The sequence below is a fragment of the Zootoca vivipara genome, chromosome 6, assembly GCF_963506605.1.
Source record: "Zootoca vivipara chromosome 6, rZooViv1.1, whole genome shotgun sequence".
Lineage (NCBI taxonomy): Eukaryota > Metazoa > Chordata > Lepidosauria > Squamata > Lacertidae > Zootoca > Zootoca vivipara.
In genome coordinates, this window is record NC_083281.1 from 32,667,515 (window position 1) to 32,689,437 (window position 21,923).

Consider the following 21,923-nt stretch of genomic DNA (forward strand, 5'->3'; position numbering starts at 1 on the left):
GCTCGGGGCTCCACTCAGTGCGCGCTGCTGGGTGTTTTGGTGGGGCTGCAGCAGTGGCAGCATCCGGTTCCGGGCCCCAACCCGACAGGCCTCTTCCTCTTCCTTGGCGCCCTCCAGAACTGCACCTAGCACTACGGCTTATTTTCGGGGTATGTCTTATATTTTTTCAACGCATGAAAATCCTGCCATGGCTTATTTTATAGGTACGTCTTATTTTATGAGAAACACGGTGTTTAACTTTAGTTCCACAGTTTAACTATGTTGTGCACAAAGGAAGACTTTCTTTTTATCTGTTCTGAATCTTCAGTGTCACTGGGTGCACACGAGATCTAGCATTATGAAAGGAGGAGGAGAACTTTCCTCTACCTACTTTCTCCGTATCATGAATAATTTTTACAATCTTCTGTCATTTTGCCTCTTACTCGTCTTATCTCCAAACTAAGGCACTGCACATCACCTTAGAGCTACAAAACATTGTCTGTCTTCCAGTTCATTATGGAAGTTTCATCGGATGCTTTTGCCTGAAGAAGGGCATGAGCTTGCAAAAGCGATTCCCTAACATCAATTCACAAAGTGAGAAAGAGGATGAAATCTTGACTTTGCTTCACTCTTTTCCCGGTGAGGAAAGACAAACACAGCTACACCAATGTCCTGGGTATTTCCCCCCCCCAATAGTTTTCTGTGAGCAGCTGTCTGCTTCTACCCCCTTGCAGGAGACTGCCCGGGGGGGGGGGGGGTGAGTGAGCATCATCATCAAAGTAACCTGTATCCAGACAATGGCAATGTATCTAATCTAGCTCTATGACTACCAGAATCAAGGTTATGGTCTCTTTGGCCTTCCTTTGTCTGCCATCGCAGGAGATGGATGGGGAGTCTAAGTGAGCTTGGAGACGTGATTAGGCTCATTTGTCTTGCACCTGCTACCTCCATAGTTGGGATCTGGTCAGTAGCCTGAGTTGCCATGTGGGAGGAAGCCAGCAAACAGTCATGTGCAAAATGCAAATCACAGCCAAGGGACTATCCAGGAGCAGAGGGCTAAGGACTAAGCCAAGTAAAAGTGATACAGTGGTACCTTGGTTCTCAAATGGCTTAGTTGTCAAACAAATCAGCTCCCGAACACCACAAACCCAGAAGTAAGTGTTTGCGAACATTTTTCGGAAGCCGAACGTCCAATGTGGCTTCTGCTTGAGTGCAGGAAGTTCCTGCAGCCAATCAGAAGCCACACCTTGGTTTTCAAATGGTTTTGGGAGTCGAACGGACTCTGGAATGGATTAAGTTTGAGAACCAAGGTACCACTGTATTGCTAGAAACATATGCAACAGATAATACAAGCTGAAACCACTAAGAAATTACAAGAGCCACTGAAGATGATGGTGATAATTTTTTTGTGTGCCAGCCACTCTGGGGAAACTTCTAACATAATATGCAGAAACACAGCAACAACCCCAACAACACAACAGAACACCACACATTAAAAGCTTCCTGATACAGGCCTGCCTTCAGATGTCATTGGAAAGTCGTGTAATTGTTTTATCTCTTTGACATCTGCCAGGAAGGCGTTCCACAGAGCGGGCACCACTACCGAGAAGGCCCTCTGCCTGGTTCCCTGTAACTTCACTTCTTGCAAAGAGGGCCTTGGAGCTGTACCTTAGTGTCCAGGCTGAACAATGGGAGTGGAGACACTCCTTCAGGTATACAAGGCTGAGACCGTTTAGGGCAGGCATCCCCAAACTGCGGCCCTCCAGATGTTTTGGCCTACAACTCCCATGATCCCTAGCTAACAGGACCAGTGGTCAGGGAAGATGGGAATTGTAGTCCAAAACATCTGGAGGGCCAAAGTTTGGGGATGCCTGGTTTAGGGCTTTAAAGGCCAGCACTAAGCCTTTGCATTGTGCTCAGAAATGTACTGGGAGCCAATGTCGATCTCTTTAGGAGCAGTTTATATTTGGTCGCTGCGGCTACTCCCAGTCACCAGTCTCGCAGACACACTAGCAGCCCAATTCTGCCAACAATACTACAGGGTAAGATGCCCAGGACAGAATCTTCTTCCATACTTCTTCAGGTCTGCAGAGTGCCCCAAGGGCTGGATGAAGAGACCCGGGGGGTTCACATTGGGCCCCACACGGCCTGAAGTTCTCCACTCCTCCTTTAAAAGGAGCAAGGACTAACACACCCCAAGATAAGAAGAGCCCTGCTGGTTTACATCACTATCAAATAATCATAGAATTTTAGCTTTCTCCTGCTTTTCTGCCCGGCAACTGGCATTAGATGGCGAACCTTCCCTGGATACAGAGGCTCTGCTTAGATAGAAAGAACTCAGTCCAGCTTTAGAGTAATGAATACACTGAAGACAAAAGACATTAGTGCACAGCAGTGGGGAAGGACCATGGAAAACATCCTCTCTCTCTCTCTCTCTTGGTTTAAGCCTCATCTCTCTCTCTCTCTCTCTCTCTCTCTCTCTCTTTCCTGATGCTTTGCTGAGCACCAGGCTCCCTGCCTGGATGAGAGCCGGCTCAGCGGCTCTTTCAAAAAGCAAACAAAACTGTCCTCCTCTGACCTGGGGATGTTATCTGGGCAGCCAGTGAATAAACAGCCCTCTCGAAGTCCACCTTCTGGAATAAATCCCAAGAGCTTTTTGGCCTCCCCAGCCTAGGCAGGGACACAGATGGTCCTGGAGATTATAACATATAGGGGAATTAAACAAGGCCACACAAATGAGCTTCCTCATTCAACCCCCCCTCCCCAGGGTTGGCAGGTGCTCCTGGGGGCCGGTGGTCAGGATGTGTTCATTACAAATTGTTTACCTCTGGTGTCCTGCTATGCAATGGGCAGACGAAACGGGGCACACAAAAGGGGTTTGAGAGATGAGAAAGATAAAAATGGGGGTGGGAGGGGGAAGACAGGCAGGGCTGGAAACCGGAAGGGCCAGCTGCCTACTGAGAACAGAGACCCTTGCCGTCATGTATTCCGCTCCTTTTTAGGGTTGGTTTTGTCTTTTTTAATAGTCTCCCAAGAACGATTAGCATCCGGGTGGCAGAATTGTGCATTGGGATTGGTCATGCTGGGAAAGGAAATAAATAAATAACAAGATGCGATATTTATCTTGCTGAAAAGACCCTTCTGCAAAAGGCCATCATCCATGCTTCAGCGACCACAAACACTCGTCCAAAAAGATAAAATGGGATGAGGAATTAGGTTGGCTTTGTGCTCGTGGTCCCATCCCATTCGTGTGACTTCTGCTGTATAATGAGACATGGCACCATTGGGGGTATTAAATTACTTAAAATCTTGATGGGCAGAGACCAATCCTTCCCCTCCCCAACCACACACTGAACACACACACAGGCAAGTGTGCAGAAGGTTGCCAACCCCACTTGCTAATGTACTAGGACAGGGGTAGCCAAACTGGCGCCCTCCTGATGTTTTGCACTACAACTCCCATCGTCCCTAGTCTTTGGCCATGCTGGCTGGGCCTGATTCACAGAATCTCATAGCACTCGCTACAAAGAGAGTGTGGCAATTCTATCATTCTTCTCTGGCTCGGATTTGCATCTCAGACAAAGAAAAATCAAACTCCTTTCCTCTTCCCGTGCAACCATGCCAGGGGTCCAAACCGAGTCTAATTTGCTTGGACTCCGCCATATTACTTCCCTTCTTGTTGGAAGGGAGGAGAGAAAGAGCTTCATTCCAAGGCAAGCCAGGGTTCAAGCTTACTGATCACTAAAGTGCCTATCACATAAAAAGTTCATACAGGGAAGGGTCAAAGCTCAGTGGTAGATTATATCTACACTGATGGCACTGTGCAAAAGAGTATTATTCATATGTTCTGCATAATCACGGGGCTCCAAATCCATAGACCTGCAGAAAACCGCAACCAAAATCATTGGGGGTCTGGAGCACCTTCCTTACAGAGAGAAAGACAGCTAAGAGGAGAGGGACGTGATACGAGGTTTACAAAGTGATGCAGAGAAAGTGGTGTTCTTCTCCCTCTCATAATGACAGCTGAGTCTCAAAATTGCTCAGCTTCAAAAGCGCTGGAGCCTCAGATGCTCCCCAAACACACACTTGGCCCACAACAGCCAAGTGTTTTGTTTTGGTTTTTAAGCCATTTGCTCCACAGGCTATGAACGTCAACTCCTCCCTGACCACCACCACCCTTTTTAAAAAGTAGCTGTCAACCATCACACTACAGAAGCAAATGAGAATGCAGACAACAAAAGAAAACACAGCAGCTATCTATCAGCAAAGACATGTGCACTAATAGGCCGAAGAGTATTTAAACTTGTTTGCGCATGACACCCTCTCTCTCTCCCTCATGCACCCTCTTCCATTTTCTGTTCCACATCAGAGGAAAGCAGCAAACAGTGCTGCTGACCCCATCTGCCTGCTTGAAGAAACGAGCGACACGGAAGGCGGCAGATTGGACAGGGACAATCTGTCCCATCCGCGAGAGGTTTACCTTCACGTCACAGACACGTGTGCTCACCATAACATCAACAACACTGCGGGAAAGTCACGTTACAGCACAACGTGGAGCGGGAGGGGGGGAAAGGGAGTAAGTGGGTCATGTATCGCCCTCACTTACGTCGATCCCTAATGCTGTAATTAATGGAGCTTGTGCGGGAGATGTTTACTACTGTATTTAGAATGCTAACTGTCATCAGAGCCAGCAGATCTTTAGGTGTATGCAGATAATTTTAGATGTGTGTGTGTATATGTTTGTATCTCAATACAGATATAAATATTTCCAGGTAGTCACTTAGCTTCTATTTTTGCTACTCATGTTTGCTCCACTTATCAATTATTATTATTATTATTATTATTATTATTATTATTTATTGAGCTTATTAGTTGCCTTTTTTTAAAAAAAACCCAGTGTGACTCAAAGTAACTTACAACAACAAATAAATATGTGTCGATACCAGCGTAAAACAAACCATAGAAAACACATTCATATTTTTGAAAGGCAGGATTAAAATGCCACATCCATGGAATGAGGCATTTATCCAGAGGTTTGCAAGCTGTCCTTAAGCACAAGTACATTTTTTGCAAAAACAGGCCTTCTTTCCCTCACAATTGACCTTCCCTCTCCTTTTTGCGTCCTCATCTCCTGACGGTGGGCTGGTTGAAACCGCAAGGCATTGCAATCAATTGCGCTGCTTTTTATAAAGTAGAGGTGGGAATGTTGAAATCCACTCAGGAATTCTTTCAGCATAAAATCGTTCTGACCTGTGCCCAATCCCCGTCCTACTCTCAGCGCTACTCTTGTGGGAGGCCAAAGACCTTCTGAACAAGGCACAGCCAATAGTCAGTGTGAGGTCAGTAGAGGCCTGCACCACACCAGGACCAGGTCTTCTCAGAGTCAGGCTGCTTGAGAATGCAGCCCAAAGTGAGTGGCAAGCTCCATCTAAGGCTAAATACCAGCCCAACAAAGTTAAGAGGGCCACTGTGGTGCCATGGTTGGGACTAAGGCCTAGGAGAGGGTTCAAATCCCCACTCAGTCATGAACCTTGCTGGATGACCTCAAGCTAATCACACAGCCTCAGCCTAACCTACCTCACAGGGTTGTTGAGAGGGCAACGTGGGGAGAAGGAGAACTATGTATGCCACCTTGAGCTTCTCGGGGGGGGGGGGGGAAAGTGGGCTGGAAGTGCAAAAATAAAACTTTAAAAAAAAATCAAAATGTATTTTCCACAAGACTCTATGGACTTCCAATTGCTATTGGATCACATTCATCAGGGCAGTGGCAACCAGGCCTCTTAGGCTGGAAGGCAGGGCAGTCCACAGCAGGTGGTGCCAGGGATCACAACAGATAGAATAAGCATAGAAACTCTCCCCCCTCTTCATTTTCTACTGGTCCCGCTGCAATGTTGTACCTTCAACACCAGCCTGGCATGCAGGAATTAAACAGGTCAGGGTCTTCATACAGATGTACTGCGGCTTTAGAATAGAATTAGTCTCAAACAAAATGGTGCATTGGGTTCTTCTACAGCGTGGAAAAAATGTGAAGTGTTTTAGGCATAGGAAGCTGCCTTCTACAGAGTCAAGCCTTTGGGTCTATCAATCTCAGTATTGTCAACATTGACTGTCAGCAGTTCTCCAAGATTTCAGACAGGATTCTGTCCCGGCCCTACTTGGAGATTTTTTTTGGGGGGGGGGGATTTGAGCCTGGGACCTTCTGCATGCAAAGCAGATGCTCTGCCCCTGAGCTAGCACCCTTCCTGAACATATTAACTGCCAGCTCATTCTCAGAGTGCAGATCCTTTTGCAGCCCAAATGGCAATATCTGGGGCTTTTTTCAGCCAGAACTCATCGGAACTCAGTTCTGGCACCTCACGGGTGGGTGCCATTGCTATTATAAGAGTTCATGGTGAGTTCCAGCACCTTTTTCTAGAAAAATAGCACTGGCAAATTCCATTGGAAAAGGGGTAGTTATTGGCTGGTTTAGGATAATGTTTGCAGAAGTACGTGTTTCTAAATGAGGAAAAAATACTCTTGTGGGCTGAAAAAGAGCCCACAAAGACTGAGCATGCTCAATGAGTGCACAATGCTGTCTTGAACCATTGGTTGGGGGGGGGTGATGGGGGACATGAGGGGTAGAATAACCAGCAGATGAGAAAGGAGAATGGATTATCCTGGATGAGGGTGTGACTCCAAGAACAGGAATATTTCACACGGCCACAATTCAATTATCCACATATCTCCAACAATTTAAACAAAAATCCTTGTAGAAATTTATCAGCATTTTAGTGCAGATTTCTCCAAATAAACATATGGATATGAATGTGTTTGCAAAGCTGTTTCCCCTAGTATAATGCTTTTTCATTTCCACTAATATATGCATTTTTATGAACATCTCACCCTGGGCTAAGTATTTTTGTAGACATTGCTTGGGCTGGAGAACTGCAGCTGCAATATTTGGAGAAGGATTACTGAGTTTTAATTCGGCTTAGTGCTTCAGAAAATGTGTGCTTGTAGGCATAGCCCTCAAGCATTATTATTGTTTTGCTGTCCCATTTACATGGCACAAGGGTTTCTTCAAACTATCTTTACGAAACAAACAAACCAGGGTTGGATGGGGGAGAGGGAGGGAGAATTGGGAAAGGGTTATTCAGACAGTGAAACATCTAACCATATCCCTGGGCATTCTTGCAGAAGCAGGCTGGTCCTGAACATGATATCTGCACTTAACCTTTGCAAGCCAGCAGGTCATTTCGATGGGGTGCCGGGGGGGGGGACGTTATGGTGAAGATACTGGCTGACCTTCTGAAAGCATTCCTTGGCATGCAGAACTAATGCGTTTTCCCTGTTTCAAAGAAGACTTGATGGCTCGATAAGGGGAGATAATGGATATACATACATTGATCAGGAAAAGGGTAGAGGTAGGGAGCAACATTAGAGGAGAAAAATTATGAGCAGGGTGAAGGAAGAGGGCAGCAACGCTGCATGTAGACACCAGAACTCTCCTCAAGCATTGCCATGTGCACTTAGCTATGTGCTCTATCCCCTAGAGAGGTGCTAGCAAGCATGATTCCGAGGAGCAAATGAACGAAACCCTTGGAAATTAGTGGAAACCATGCTTTGGGTTTAGTATTGGGCTTTGGGGAGAATTGGGATAAACTAGATCTATTGCTCAAATCCGGGCCGAGGTCAGCTATGGCCAAAAGTAATTACTATCTGCGGGCCAAGCCAAAATGAATTGCAAATCACTTCTAAGAAGAGGATTTGCTCACATCTCTCACATAGTGATCCTTTGCAATGTAGCAAGAAGGGAAGCTTGTGCTGAGGATGGATGAGGAAGGTTATTAATGAACCTTAGTTTTTTTGGGGGGGAGATATTATGGCAAGGCAGGGTGGGGCGTTTGAAAAGCAATGAGATACACCCCTTCATTAGAGTCGCCATTTAGGGTTTGCTTACGGGTTGGGTTTCAAGGAAGCAAATGAGTCATTAAAGTGGTAATAGCTTCTTCACAATATTCCTCAGGGGTTTTGGAGAGATGTTGCAAGAAATTTTGTCTTTTGCAAGCTTGGGGTGGCAGCCTGGGTCACCTGCAGCGGACAAGACTTTTAGTAGGACCCAGGTGGCGCTGTGGGCTAAACCACTGAGCCTAGGGCTTGCTGATCAGAAGGTCGGCGGTTCGAATCCCTGTGACGGGGTGAGCTCCCGTTGCTCGGTCCCAGCTCCTGCCAACCTAGCAGTTCGAAAGCACATCAAAAATGCAGGTAGATAAATAGGAACCGCTATAGCGGGAAGGTAAACGGCGTTTCCATGTGTTGCTCTGGTTTGCCAGAAGCGGCTTTGTCATGCTGGCCACATGACCTGGAAACTATACGCCGGCTTCCTCGGCCAATAATGCGAGATGAGCGCGCAAACCCAGAGTCGGTCACGACTGGACCTAATGGTCAGGGGTCCCTTTACCTTTACCTAAAATGTCACAAATTGGCAAGTACGCTTTCAAGTTCTTCAGAAATCTTCATCAGACAGGACGTTAAAAAACAGGAGTGGAATATGAGGCAGAGAGAGAAAGCTGGCATTAAAACCATAAAGCCTGCAGTTGTAATAATTGTGCCCTCTCAGCCCATCACCCATTCCCATCACCCCACCACCACCCTCTGAATATACATAAGGGTCTGGTGGAATCTGTTTCAGTGTATCTGAAGAAGTGTGCATGCACACGAAAGCTCATACCAAAATAAAAACTTAGTTGGTCTTTTAAGGTGCTACTGAAGGAAATTTTTAATTTTGTTTCGACTCAGACCAACACGGCTACCTACCTGTAACAATAATTGTGCAGTACAAGCACCGGTCCTGAAAGACCTACATTGGCTCCCAGTATAATTCCAAGCACAATTCAAAGTGTTGGTGCTGATCTTTAAAGCCCTAAACGGCCTCGGCCCAGTATTCCTGAAGGAGCGTCTTCACCCCCATCATTCAGCCCGGACACAGAGGTCCAGCTCCAAGGGCCTTCTGGCGGTTCCCTCACTGTGAGAAGTAAGTTGCAGGGAACTAGGCAGAAGGCCTTTTCAGTAGTGGGGCCCGCCCTGTGGAACACCCTCCCATCAGATGTCAAGGCAACACTCACTTCCGGCTTTCAATCCTTCGGGAGCTGATTTGTTCGGGAGCCAAGGCGTTTGAGATCCAAGGTACGACTGTACTGGCTAACAACCAGTAAGGTTAATCTTTTAAGATTTCTTTAAATTCGGGGACAACCTTCAAATAAGGCCAAGGTAGTGACATCACCCAATTAAGTACCAAGTTCAGAGTATAGTGGTATCTTGGTTCCTGAACAAATTGGCTCCCAAAAGCCGCAAACCCAAAAGTAAGTGTTCCGGTTTACGAACATTTTTGGGAAGCCAAATGTCCGTTCCAGCAGTCCGCATTGTTTCCAATCAACCAATCAGGAGCCGCGCCTTGGTTTTCAAATGTTTTGAAAGTCGAACCAACTTCCAGAACAGATTGAGTTCAAGAACCAAGGTACCACTGTAGTCACAAATAATTAATTTTAATGCTCCCACAACAAACTTCTACCCAGTGACGCTGTCACTTTTTACATGCCTTGATGTTTTCAACCTTACCTTGTATGTTTCAGCCCTTCTGCATATACAACTGCCATATTCATAATTCTTCACAACGCAACAGGTAAATTAGGCTTCTCCAAGAGGCTCGTGTCATAAGAAACCAGTTTGCCTGAGGCAGAAAGGAAAGAGAGAAAATGCCATTACCATCTTAGAAGTCTGAAGCAACGAAGGTATTTCCATCAATCTGAGGCAGTAATGCTTCTGAAAAGCAGTTGCCGGAAACTGCCGGAAGGTGAGAGTGCTCTTGTCCTCGGGTCCTGCTTCTGAGTTTCCCACAGGCACCTGTCTACTATACAGCAATTATGCCTTTCTGAATCTGCCTTAGCTCGCTCAGGAACTAACCAGCACCAAAAAAAAGGGAGTACTTTAATGGTATCTATAAGGATGTGACAGAGCGTTACCTACCCGAAAATTAAAGTGAATAAGAGGATAGTCAAGCTCAAAAGAACAGGTTTTTAATACACGTCATCCTAGACATTGCCTGTCGTTTAAAAGTGTAATAAACACACACAAATAATGTGTTCCATTCTCCCCCCACCCCATTTTTCCAGCTGAACATTATCAGCTTACCAACTGCATATTCCACCCCTTCAGCTCCACATTTTGTGTGCAACTGTCATATCCCATTTGCTGCAGCTGTTTTCAGTAGCGGGCAGCATGGTGGGGGCTGGAATGCTCACCTGACCTCCCTGCAGCTATGTTGCTGCAGCATCCTGGGATGGGGAAAGGGGAGAGAGGAGAGATCAGCATGGTGGAAACTTGCCGGCAGGACAACCAGACTGGCTCCGCTGGCGTGTTTGCACAGTGACAACTTGGCCACCACCTCACCTATCCCCGTCCTGGTATGAAGCAGCGACACAGCCAGAGGGAGGTCAGATGAGCAGCTTCATCTTGCCTTCCATTTCCGAATCTGAAGGTGCATTAAGCCAATTTGAGAGCCTGAAAACATCCTGGAGACAGAGGCAAACAGGCACGCACACACCCCACATACAATAACACAGCCTGTCCATTACCTGACCATTAAGGGTTCCCTCATCAAGAGGCGAGAGACAAAAGAAAAACCATTAAGATAGGAGAGACCTCACAGCCCTGGACAGAGCGTCGCTGAGCTCCGAGAAGCTGCTTAAACCTCTGGCAAACACAGTAACAGTTTCTTTGGAAAATAATTAGGCCAACTGCCACCCACACACCCACACCCGCTGGCTGGGGAGCTTGCATCGTCCCCCTTTTCAAGTAAGCAGTGCTGGAAGTCAATCCTGGAAGTTGGGTAAACTCTGAACAGTGGACAATGGCAAACAAGGCCTGGGAGCCCGTCTGACAAGTTCCAGATTATGTAAAACACCCGAAAAAATCCATTGTGAACAAGGAAACGGCAGTCTGTTTCTGCCTCCAGCCAGCTGGCAAAAGCTGGGCCAAGGCCGCTTGCCAACTGCGAGGGAAAGTAATTTAAGCCCAGAGAGTTGCATCACCACATCAGCTTGTGATGCAAGGTGGCAGCGAGCAAAGCAGCAGCAGCACTTTGATACGGCAATCCAAAAGCATACTTCCTTTATATGGCATTTCTTCCTTTCCCTAATCAGATGTTGCAACAGGCTTTCCTGCAACACAGCTGCAGTTAAAGGAGTGTGGATGCCGCAAGGCAACAAGCATTTCTGGAAAGCAACTTCTGCACACAAGGAAGGATAGTGGGCGGCCTAAAGGTTCTGAGAATGGCAGCAGGACCTGTTACCAGCAATGTTAGCCAGGTGGCTACATGCATAGGAGCCAGAACCTGGCTCAAATTGTTTGAGCCTAGTTTGTTTTCACTAATCACTGTTCCTTGAGCTCGGACAGCACAGAGCACTGTGGGAAGTCCTAAAAGGAGAACAGGATGTTTTGACCTCCAGATGCATGTGAAGGAAGCAAAAGGACTCGTTCCCCTAATGCTAAACTGTGGTTTAGTATTGTTTCTGAGCAGGGTCCAAGTGTTTTTGCTATTTTTATTTCATGCACGTTCATCCATGCAAAAAAACAAAACAAAAACTCCCAAATACTTTGGTTTAGCCCGATAGGAACAGTCACTCAGTGGAGCAGTGTTTCTCAACCTTTTTTGGGCCACGGCACACGTGTTCCGTGAAAAAAATCACGAGGCACACCACCATTAAAAAAGTTAAAAAAATTAACTCTGTGCCGCCCTATATTATAATTATGACTGTAAGAAACACTTGCCAAATATTGCTTTCTGGCGGGTCAGTGCTGTGTATTGGCGGCCGCCAGGCTCGTTTGCACTGAGCTTTGGGAAAGAGGAGGAGAAATACTGCTTTCCGGTGGGTCAGTGCAGCTTATTGGCGGCCGCCAGGCACGTGACAATGCAAATCGCCCTTCTCGTCGCCGCACGTCGCCGCACACCAGCCAGCGTCTCGCAGCACATTAGTGTGCAGCGGAACAGCGGTTGAGAACCAATGCAGTGGAGAATTAGAAAGAGGAAAATGAAAGCTCAAAAGAAATTATTCCCTTTTAACTATGCCTAAATTTTATTCAACTTAAACCCCAAGGACCCACAAAGGCAGCCTTCTGTCATTAGTAAAGTCTCACCAATTTTACTAGAACTTACACTAACACACAGTAATTTAGCCATACTGTGCCGAGTTACCTTGCTCCACCTTTGCTTTGAAAAACCATCAGAGTGAATCACTTTCAGGTTTCCCCACACGAAGAACTAAACCAGTTCCAAGAGATGTGCCAAACCGATTACCAAACTGCTTGTGGTTTGAACTGAAACGGCTTCAGCTCCACCCCAACCTAAAATGTTAATTATGTGAACGTAACCAACTTGAATTTGCACATTTGTGTACGTGTGATAGATCTTCTATAATATCATAGCTGGCTGCTTTCTTCTGTAGTGTTCTTACAATATTCATTTTTTAAAGGGATCAATCGTGCCGAAGGCATAACAATATTCTTCTGGTCCTAAATGCGGTCCAGATACACAAGCAGGGAAGGGTGATCACATGATTTCATTCAGAGGTTCTCCAATATGCATGTGAATAAGCTACTAAGAACAATAGAATCATAGACTTGTATAGCTGGAAGATACCCTGAGAGTCATCTAGTTCAACCCCCTGCAATACAGGAATCTCAACACATGGTCTCCCATCCAATTTAAACTGGACCGGACCCTGCTTAGCTTTGCAAATGTGCTAGCATTTTTTATTGCTGCACTGGAGGTCTAGATTTAAAGGGGCACACACCACCACCTTCTCTCCTTTGCCACAGGTATGAGAAACCATTGGGTCTCCAAATGTTGCTGGCCTACTATTTCCATCATCCTCAGCCATTGGTCATGCATGCAAGGGATGATGGGAGTTGTAGTTCAGCAACATCTCGAAGCCAAAAGATTCCCCCCTCCTGGCCTAAGCTTCAGATCCAGAGTTTGATTTGGCTAAGGGAAAGGAACAGGTTCATGCCCATTAACCCCCAGCAGGGCTAACAGCAATACCAGAGAGGGTGGGGTTCAGTTGGGAAAGTGACAGTGTGTAGCCAGTGTGGTGCGGTGGTTAAGAGCAGTAGACTCATAATCTGGGGAACCGGGTGCTCGTCTCCACTCCTCCACATGCAGCTGCTGGGTGACCTTGGGCTAGTCACACTTCTCTGAAGTCTCTCAGCCTCACTCACCTCACAGAGTGTTTGTTGTGGGGGAGGAAGGGAAAGGAGAATGTTAGCTGCTTTGAGACTCCCATTGTTCTAGGCGCATTTGTGAAAGGGAATTTCATTAGCGCAAGCAGTTTCTGAACTCTGCGCCTTCTTAGTACTGTGCCTAAGATTTCAGATTAAAACTGCAGAGTTGAAGGAAAGGAGGACCTTTTTCTGCCTCCCCACTTCCAGCCACTCTCTGAAGACTAGAGAAGAGACCTTCTTAAGAATATTAGGGGGGTGGGCAGGGGAAGGACTAGACCATGTGAAAAATGAACATAATATTTGAGCTGCAGTTCATTCATTTCCAGCTTTGTATTCTTGTTGTGTGTGTGTGTGTGTGTGTGTGTGTGTGTGTGCCTAGACATTCCAGTGTTGCGCCCTGACCTAGGCTTAAGGTGCCATTTAGCTCCTAGCTTTCATATTTCCATTTCTAACACTGGATAAATCTTCCTAAGAAGGGGGAGCATGAGAGGACCTTGACATTGCCCATCCACAGTAAGCACATGGATAGCTGACTGAGCTGGCAGACAGGTCATAATCTATCCTAGTTTCATTTAATTATAGTATTAACAACTAAATTTGCATCTATCCATAAAAATCAGGTCATGCAAATTGCTATCTTTTGCCCTCTTTTGGAGTGACACAGCTTGAGTTCACCAGTGGCAAAGGGTTTCACCCCTTCGCCTCAACCACCCTCCCAGAAAATTCAAACGCCAGTCATCACGCACCGCCCGCCCCTCCCGCAACTTCAGTTCCTGGGGGGAAATATTGCTAAATGTGAAGAGATCTGGGTCTCATTCCTAATTACATTAGGATGAATGATTCAAACAAGAGTAGCACACCCTACCCAAAAATGTCTGGTGGGGCAAAGAAACAAACCTGCCAGATCTCCATACTGAGCAGGTAATTGCCTTAAATCCTTTTTCTTTCGTTCTTTCTTTTTGGCTGACTCACTACAGGTGCCGAGCAAGGGGTAGGAACACACCTGCTGTCACTTCAGCTTGGAGCAAGCCATTTCTCAGAGCCAAGCAAGAACCCTCCTCGAGGTCGGAGGAAAGCTGCTCCTTCGACACGCTTAGTTCCTAGCCTGAGGCAAGCGAGCGATTTTGGGGCAAGGAGTTGCGAGCTGGCTTTGAGCCAAGTTCCACATTAAGCTTCGTGCACAGCATATATCCGTGTCACTGGTTTGTCTTTAATTACATCTATGCGGGGGCTGCTGATTTTAATCCAGGTCACTGTGGTGTGGGGAGGGGAGCTTTCGTCCCTCCCCCCTCAGCTTGCATTACTAAGATTGTCACACCCACTCATGTGGGTGGAAGGCTTGAAGGGGGAGAAGGTCCCCCACATAAGCTAAACAAGCTATAGCTTAGGGCGACACTGTCTTGGCCCCCCAAAAATTTTTCACTATTTATATACTGTACTTCTTAACTGTATTTCAGTTAGGGTTGCCAGACTCAATAGAGGACAGGACTTCTGTGCCTTTAATTGCCCTGCTCTCTTTTGAGTCTGGAAACCTTAAAGAGAAACCAGCAGGCCCTTTGCTTGGAAATTAAACAAAGGGTCTGCTGGTTTCTCTTTAAGGTTTCCAGACTCAAAAGAGAGCAGGGCAATTAAAGGCACAGAAGTCCTGTCCTCTATGGAGTCTGGCAACCCTAATTTCAGTTCAACAATTACTTTGATAAAATACTTATTTTGTTATGTCCAAACGGCTTTAGATACCTATTAGGTCCATAAATTACCATATAGCATATATTCAACACAAAAAACAGCGGCAATTTGTTGTTGACAAGGGACAGCTGGACATATAAAAGACCCATTACCTTTAGTAACTCATCAAACCTAAATCCAGCCCTGTGTGGTGGGATAACTGGAATGTGTCATTGAACTACAACACCGTCTTTTGCTTGTCTACCGTATATAGAGCAGACAGTATCAATAGTGGATCCAATGGTCAAGAAGGTGACTTCTGCACAAGATATAGAAGGAAATGAGGATCAGATGGGGTTCGTCAGCTTGAGAAGGAAGCCGATCTAGGCTCCACTGCCTTGCGGGGCATGTCTGGGGGAAGAAAAGGCTAAGGAGGAAACCCTACACAAATCCGGAGTGGAGTCCCTAAGACGGTTGGATGGCGCCTTGCTTGCACACCTCCTTCCGGCAACTCCTGTAGCCCAGCTGGTGCCAGATGTATTGCTCTGCTTTCCTTTGGACCACATCAACAGGGCCGAGAAGGGGGGGGGGTCTTGTTGTCTTGGCAGCCCAGGACTTCCAAACACACTGCCCATGCTGGCGCCCCGGGGAAGTCACTTCAGTGCTGTCAATGCAGCAGTTTGACTTCACCCGCAGAGGTGTAACTCCATTGTCTCTCAAGACAGTTGGACGCGAGCGGTGATGGTCCACATCACCAAGGTCTTTGGGGGAGTCGCTGCTAGGGAGTTGAGGAAAAGAAGGGAGTATCCTGATCAACGACATGGCAGTAGCTGCCTGGGGGACCGGACAGGAGGATTCCACCCCAGAACATTTTGTTGCTGGTCCCGCCGATTAAAAATGCTCAACGCAGTTATCTATTTCCCTATTAAGCTTATACTCTGCCTCTCCTCCCATAGGAGCCACAAACACAAATGCGATCAAGTGATACAGTCAAAAATAAAATATTTAAAACATTTTCATTAGTCTGCTGGCAGAGATCAGAAACTACAAAGCGATGATAAGCGCATTTCTTTTTTGGGTCATTTCCCTTCCATCGATTAGGACTGCCTTCAAGAAAATAGCTTCCACTGCCCTCCACCACCAACCCTTGTGCTTTGGCAGCTGGCCACGCTACATTTCCCGACACAATTGCTGTGTCTGGCTGGGCTCTTGCCAAAGTGGCTTGGTGCAGCATGTCACACCAGTGGCACTACCAGAACCGCAGATGAGGAATCACTTTCTGAACCAAGCCAGAGGAGGCTTCAGGAATCTTCTGGGAAATCTGCGGTTCCCCACCCCCACCCCCCAAGCTTCTGTTTGCTCATCATCTGGTTGGAACAGACTCAGAGAGCTTCTTTCATTTCCGCCTTGGAATCTTTATTTGTTTCAAGCCCCAGATGTCAATTAAACATTACAGATGTTATTATTCAGACCTTCTAAATCATCCTACCTGAAAATGTAAAGTGGGCATTCATGTGCACTTATTTCATCAATCTAAGGAAGAGCAGAGGCCAAGAGGGCCTACATGCCACAAATCAGAGAGTCCCTGGTTCAAACCTCACCTCTGCCTGAACTGTCTAGGGATCTGGAGGTGAAGGCATTCCCTTAAATAAAAAAACATATGATTAATTGACTAGCATGCCATTCATCAACCAAAAGCCACTGCTTTCAATGCTTGTTCAGGGCATGCTCTGTTCAGGGCAAGTATAATTTCCATAGGAGTAGCCTCTGTTAGTATTTTTCAGCAAGAACAGCAAGGAGTCTTGAGGCACCCTAAAGTCTAACAACTTCATTCATTTCTGTGTAATTATAAGCTGCCTTGCAGGGCAAAGCCCTCTTGAGGCAGCTTACGGGTGATTAGTTTCACAAGAATGTAAGAAGTGCGTTTCTGGACGAGGCCAGTGGCTCCATTAGCCCAGTATCTCGTTCTCACAGGGGCCAACCCCAGTCACAGCAGGGTCTGAACACACAGGCAACCGCCCCACTTGCAAGTCTTAGCAGCTGGTATTCACCTTTACCAAAGGTGTCGTGGACTTTTGCTCAAACACAGCACACAAGGGAGAAACGTGCTAAGAGGAAGGCACGCTTGGCAAATCCACACCGTGACCAACTCCCGCCCGGAAACCAATGTCCCCACTGTGGAAGGACGTGTGAATCCAGAATTGGCCTCCACAGTCAATTACAGACCCATTGTTAAAATCATGTTTATGGAAGACAATCTTACTCAGATACAAGTGATCACCAAAGAAGAAGAAGAAGGTTCAGAGACATGGGGGAGTGGTTGGCACTGTGGTCTAAACCACTGAGCCTCTTGGGTTTGCTGATCGGAAGGTCAGTGGTTTGAATCCGCACGACAGTGGTAACCTCCCGTTGCTCTGTCCCAGTTCCTGCCAACCTAGCAGTTTGAAAGCTGCGACGGGAAGGTAAACAGCGTTTCCGTGCGCTCTGGCACTTGTCAGAAGCGGTTTAGTCATGCTGGCCACATGACCCGGAAAGCTGCCTGTGGACAAACACCGGCTCCCTCGGCCTGAAAGCAAGATGAGCGCCACAACCCCATAGTCGCCTTTGACTGAACTTAATCATCCAGGGGTCCTTTAACTTTTTCACCTATTCAGAGACATACTGACCATAGCCAATGGTCAGGGATGATGGGAGCTGTACTCCAGAAACATCTAGGGGGCCACAGGTTCCCCATCCCTGCCTTTGGTAACTGGGTTTGTTTCCTATAAGTTTCTTCATCTAAACTTTGGAGCACTTTGCACAGAAACCAGGCAGCAGCTTCCTGCTGACAAGCGAGCCATGCCTCACCCACCATCACAAGGAAGGTTTGCCTTTTAGTTTGCACAGGCAACGGTGGTGATGATTAGCATGTTGAAAGCCCAAGCCTACATGAGATGGGAGGTTCAAAATAGGTACATCAAGTTGCCATTTTGAGGCCACACATCTCAAAAGCCGTATTCTTCAATAGGACTCAGTTCCTGAAATTCCTTCTGATGGCACAGATAAAATATAACTGATGGAATTCTACAAGATTTAGCATAACTGTGTGAAAACAGTAAATATCCAAGGATCCCCAGGCATGCGCCTCCAGATGGTGGAGAAGTCAGGCACCATCCTGGCAACCAGGCATCTTCACTTGGCTGCAAGTGGCCGATAAAGGTAAAGGTAAAGGGATCCCTGACCATTAGGTCCAGTCGTGACCGACTCTGGGGTTGCGCGCTCATCTCGCATTATTGGCCGAGGGAGCCGGCGTATAGCTTCCAGGTCATGTGGCCAGCATGACAAAGCCGGTTCTGGCAAACCAGAGCAGCACATGGAAACGCCGTTTACCTTCCCGCTGTAGCGGTTCCTATTTATCTACTTGCATTTTGACGTGCTTTCAAACTGCTAGGTTGGCAGGAGCTGGGACCAAGCAACAGGAGCTCACCCCGTCACAGGGATTCGAACCGCCGACCTTCTGATCAGCAAGCCCTAGGCTCAGTGGTTTAACCACAGCGCCCAGGTGCAAAATGCACCGGGCGAATTTCGAACCCTGCCTCAGAGAGGTATATTCCCACTGACAGACCCCAATGAGGAATCTCATGGCATTAGCTGAATTTTCTGAAGTCTTCAAGGACAGCACCAAATGCAATGCACTGCAGTAGTCTATCCTTGCAAAATCCCATCTTCTTCTTGCCTTATACACTTCTTCAAGAAAACACCAGCCTTGTGCACTCTAGCACTTACCATCATACACAAATTTAATAAATAATAATAAATATCTTTATCAGAAGCATTTAAGCAGACGCTAGGTATCGATCCAACAAGGATGGCACGACTACGCTGGCCAGGGCTGCAGGTTGGCAAAGGCTGCTGTATGGATACATCACCAATATCTGCCAAAGGGGGGTGCGCTTAATGTATCTGGTGCTGTGGGATCGAGTCCATGGAAGCTTTCACCACCGTAAATATATTAACACCTTTAAGATTCCATAGATATGTCTCTGTAAAATTATATTCCCAACTGCCCCAGGCCATTGCTTTTCTCAGTACACTCACTCTCTGTTTGTGGCACGAATATTCAGTGCTGCCTTAGGCAGTTTTAGACTCTGGACTAAATTGGTCTCACACACCACCCCTCTGGAATTAAATGGCCCTTCACAGAGGCCCTTTTAGGAAAGAAATGTCTGCTATTTCACTTCTTCTGAAACATGGCAATCCAGCCCTAACAAACCTGGGGGGGGGGGGGGTTTGCAACCTGCAGCGAGACCACAAAGGCCCTTCCCCCCAATCCAGTGGCAGAAGCAACACCCAGAAGGAGCCCCAGTATGAGGACAGCAGTCGGCCCTTCTAAACACCAGAACCATTGGCAGGCGCCCAGTCATGCTGACCCCTAGCCCCAGCCTTTGATGCTAGTTTCCCAGAATGCAATAGCATCCCTATTCTGTTGCAAGGAAAGGAAAGTTTGTGGGCCATCCCTGGAATATTGAATTACTCACAACTTTTACAGTTAAAATCAAGAGCTCACAATCGCAAGCAACCTGATCCCGGGTGTCTGGAAAAGGAACGGCTGACTCCGGAGCGCCAGAATAATCTAGTTTATCTCCCTATTCCTTCCTGGCACCTTTTGCGTCTGTTTGGGTCTACGCTGGCATTCGGCTCCCTATGCACGGGGGCCTCGCCATTTGATACCAGGGCTGGAAATTTGCCACCTAGGAAACCCTAGCTAGAAATAAGCAAAACGGGATCTGCTTGCTGCAAATTCTATATGGTATACTGCTATAGCACGGTTCGCTGGCACGTGGGGTGGGGTGGGGTATAAATTAATGGGCCGACTAAAGCCTTTTGTAACATGCCTTTTCAAGCCATATTTGCCAGCCTTCTCGGAGCACTGCAAGGAATGAACCAATGGTCCGTCGACTCCAGCACCATGTTCCCACAGTCGTCACCCAGTTGCCTGTGGGAAACCTGCCTGCAGGACCCTGAGTGAACCAGCACTCTCCCCAGCTGTGATTCTCAGCAACTACCATATGCAGCCATTGTGTTGGTTCAGACACCAGGCACTACATGGCGAGGGGGACCAACGGTGTAAGGCACTCTGTTCCCGAAGAGCAAGTCAGAACTGGAGGACAAGTCAGGAGGCAGGACCTGGAAGAATCACCAACAAGACCTGAGTGCAACAGCCACTTGGGATCTGCAGCAACTGGGTATTCAGAGGCATACTACCTTCCAATGCTGGAGGTGATTTCTGGAGGTTTGAGTTAACAGGCACTGCAGGCACATTTGCTTTCATTCTCTGGCTCAGACACAGGTGAAATAGGTGCACAGGAAGAAGAGAAAGGCAGCCAGGGGAATAAAGAGCAGGTCCACCTACATATGGACAAGCAGCATTTTTAAAGAATGCATTAAAAAAAAAAACACATACACATAGAGCCACATTTAAGTCTGCCCGGTCACGTTTCAGGTTTTAGAAGCAGCAGAAAGCTGCTTTGTGATCAGCACACAAAAAGCAGGCGGGGAAGAAGGTGTTGCAAATGTTTTCACATTCAGCACCGCCTAGGGTGGACACTTATGCCTCACTGTAAAAGAGAAAACTTGTGACCCAAAGCAGGCCCAGAGTTGGCATAACATTTGCACGTGCCAATTTACAAGTATCTAGATGCAAATTTCAGAAATCATTGCTGGGATTCAAAATGGAACATACCGAGTCTGACCATTTGTTGGTCCCTTTAGATCAGTGTTGTCAACACTGACTGGTAGCAGCTCCCCGGGATTTCAGATGGGAGGGCATTCCCAAGTTCTACCTGGAGATGCTCGGGATGGAACATGGGACTGTGTGTCATTGCGAGTGTATTCCGCAATGTGTTACTGAACAAGTACCGTGTTTCTCCCTTTTTAAGGCGTAGTCATAAAGTAAGCCGTAGCAGGCTTTTTAAGTATTTGTTAAATAGAAGACACCCCCTGAAAATAAGCCATACCTCCGCGCTGCGCGGAGTGAGACCACGAGCACGCAGCCAGCCAGTGGGACACAGCACGCTGGCCGCAGCAGGAGGAGGAGGACGTCTGCCTCTTTTCGGGAGGAGGAGGCAAATTCCAGGAACCGGCTGCTGCAGCTCGGCCCGGCGGAGGCGAGCCCACTGCTCGCCCCTGGGGGCTGCGGAGGCAGCTGGGCAGGGACAACCGGAACCCAGCCGGGCAGCAGCAGCGGGAGGACAAGGACGGTGCTGCTGCTGGTCGTGGCAAGGAAGCAGGCGCCCGAAGGCGGCGGCTACTGCAGCCCCGACAGAGCGCGCAGCAGTGCCGCTCCTCCCGAGGCAGCGGGACGCAGCAGCAGCGCCGTCCTCGTCCTTCCGCTGCTGCTACTGCCTGGCTGGGCTCCGGCTGTCCCCGCCCAGCCTCCTCTGTGACCCCCAGGGGCGAGGCAAGCAGCGGCTCACCTCCACCTGGCCAGGCAGCAGCAGCAACAGCAGCAGCAGGAGGATGAAGACGGCGCTGCTGCTGGGTCCCGCTGCCTCGGGATGAGCGGCGCTGCTGCGCGCTCTGTCGGGGCTGCAGCAGCCACCGCTTTCGGGCGCCTGCTTCCTCCTGCCGTGGCCAGCAGCAGCACCGTACTCGTCCTCCCGCTGCTGCTGCTACCCGGCTGGGCTCCGGCTGTCCCCGCCCAGCCGCCTCCGCAGCCCCCAGGGGCAAGCAGCGGCCTCACCTCCGCCTGGCCCAGCTGCAGCAGCCGGTTCCGGGCGTCTGCCTCCTCCTCCTGAAAAGAGGCATAGAATAATATGATTCTATGAAAAGAAATGCCCCGCGGCATTGGCGGCAATGAGGGGAGGGTCTCTGGGTTGGCTGGGCATGGGAGTTGAGCATGGCGGCCCCAGGAGGAGCGCGGGCAGCGCCTGGCGCGCTCCTGGCTCTGACCACGCTCGCCGGTGAAAAAGTATGACGCGCGCCCAGCTCCAAAGGTCAAAATGTAGTTTGCTTAATTAAAAAAATAAGACACCCCACCGAAA

General features: G+C 47.9%; 1 protein-coding gene across 1 annotated transcript in view; it reads right to left on the minus strand.

The window, feature by feature from the left end:
• Positions 1–21,923, minus strand: part of EPB41 (erythrocyte membrane protein band 4.1) — a 138,471-nt gene that overhangs the window by 110,473 nt on the left and 6,075 nt on the right. The window contains exon 3 of the mRNA XM_060275742.1: positions 9,577–9,688. Within this exon, the coding sequence (XP_060131725.1) occupies positions 9,577–9,620 (44 nt within the window). The 5' untranslated portion in view covers positions 9,621–9,688. The remainder of the gene's footprint in view (positions 1–9,576; positions 9,689–21,923) is intronic.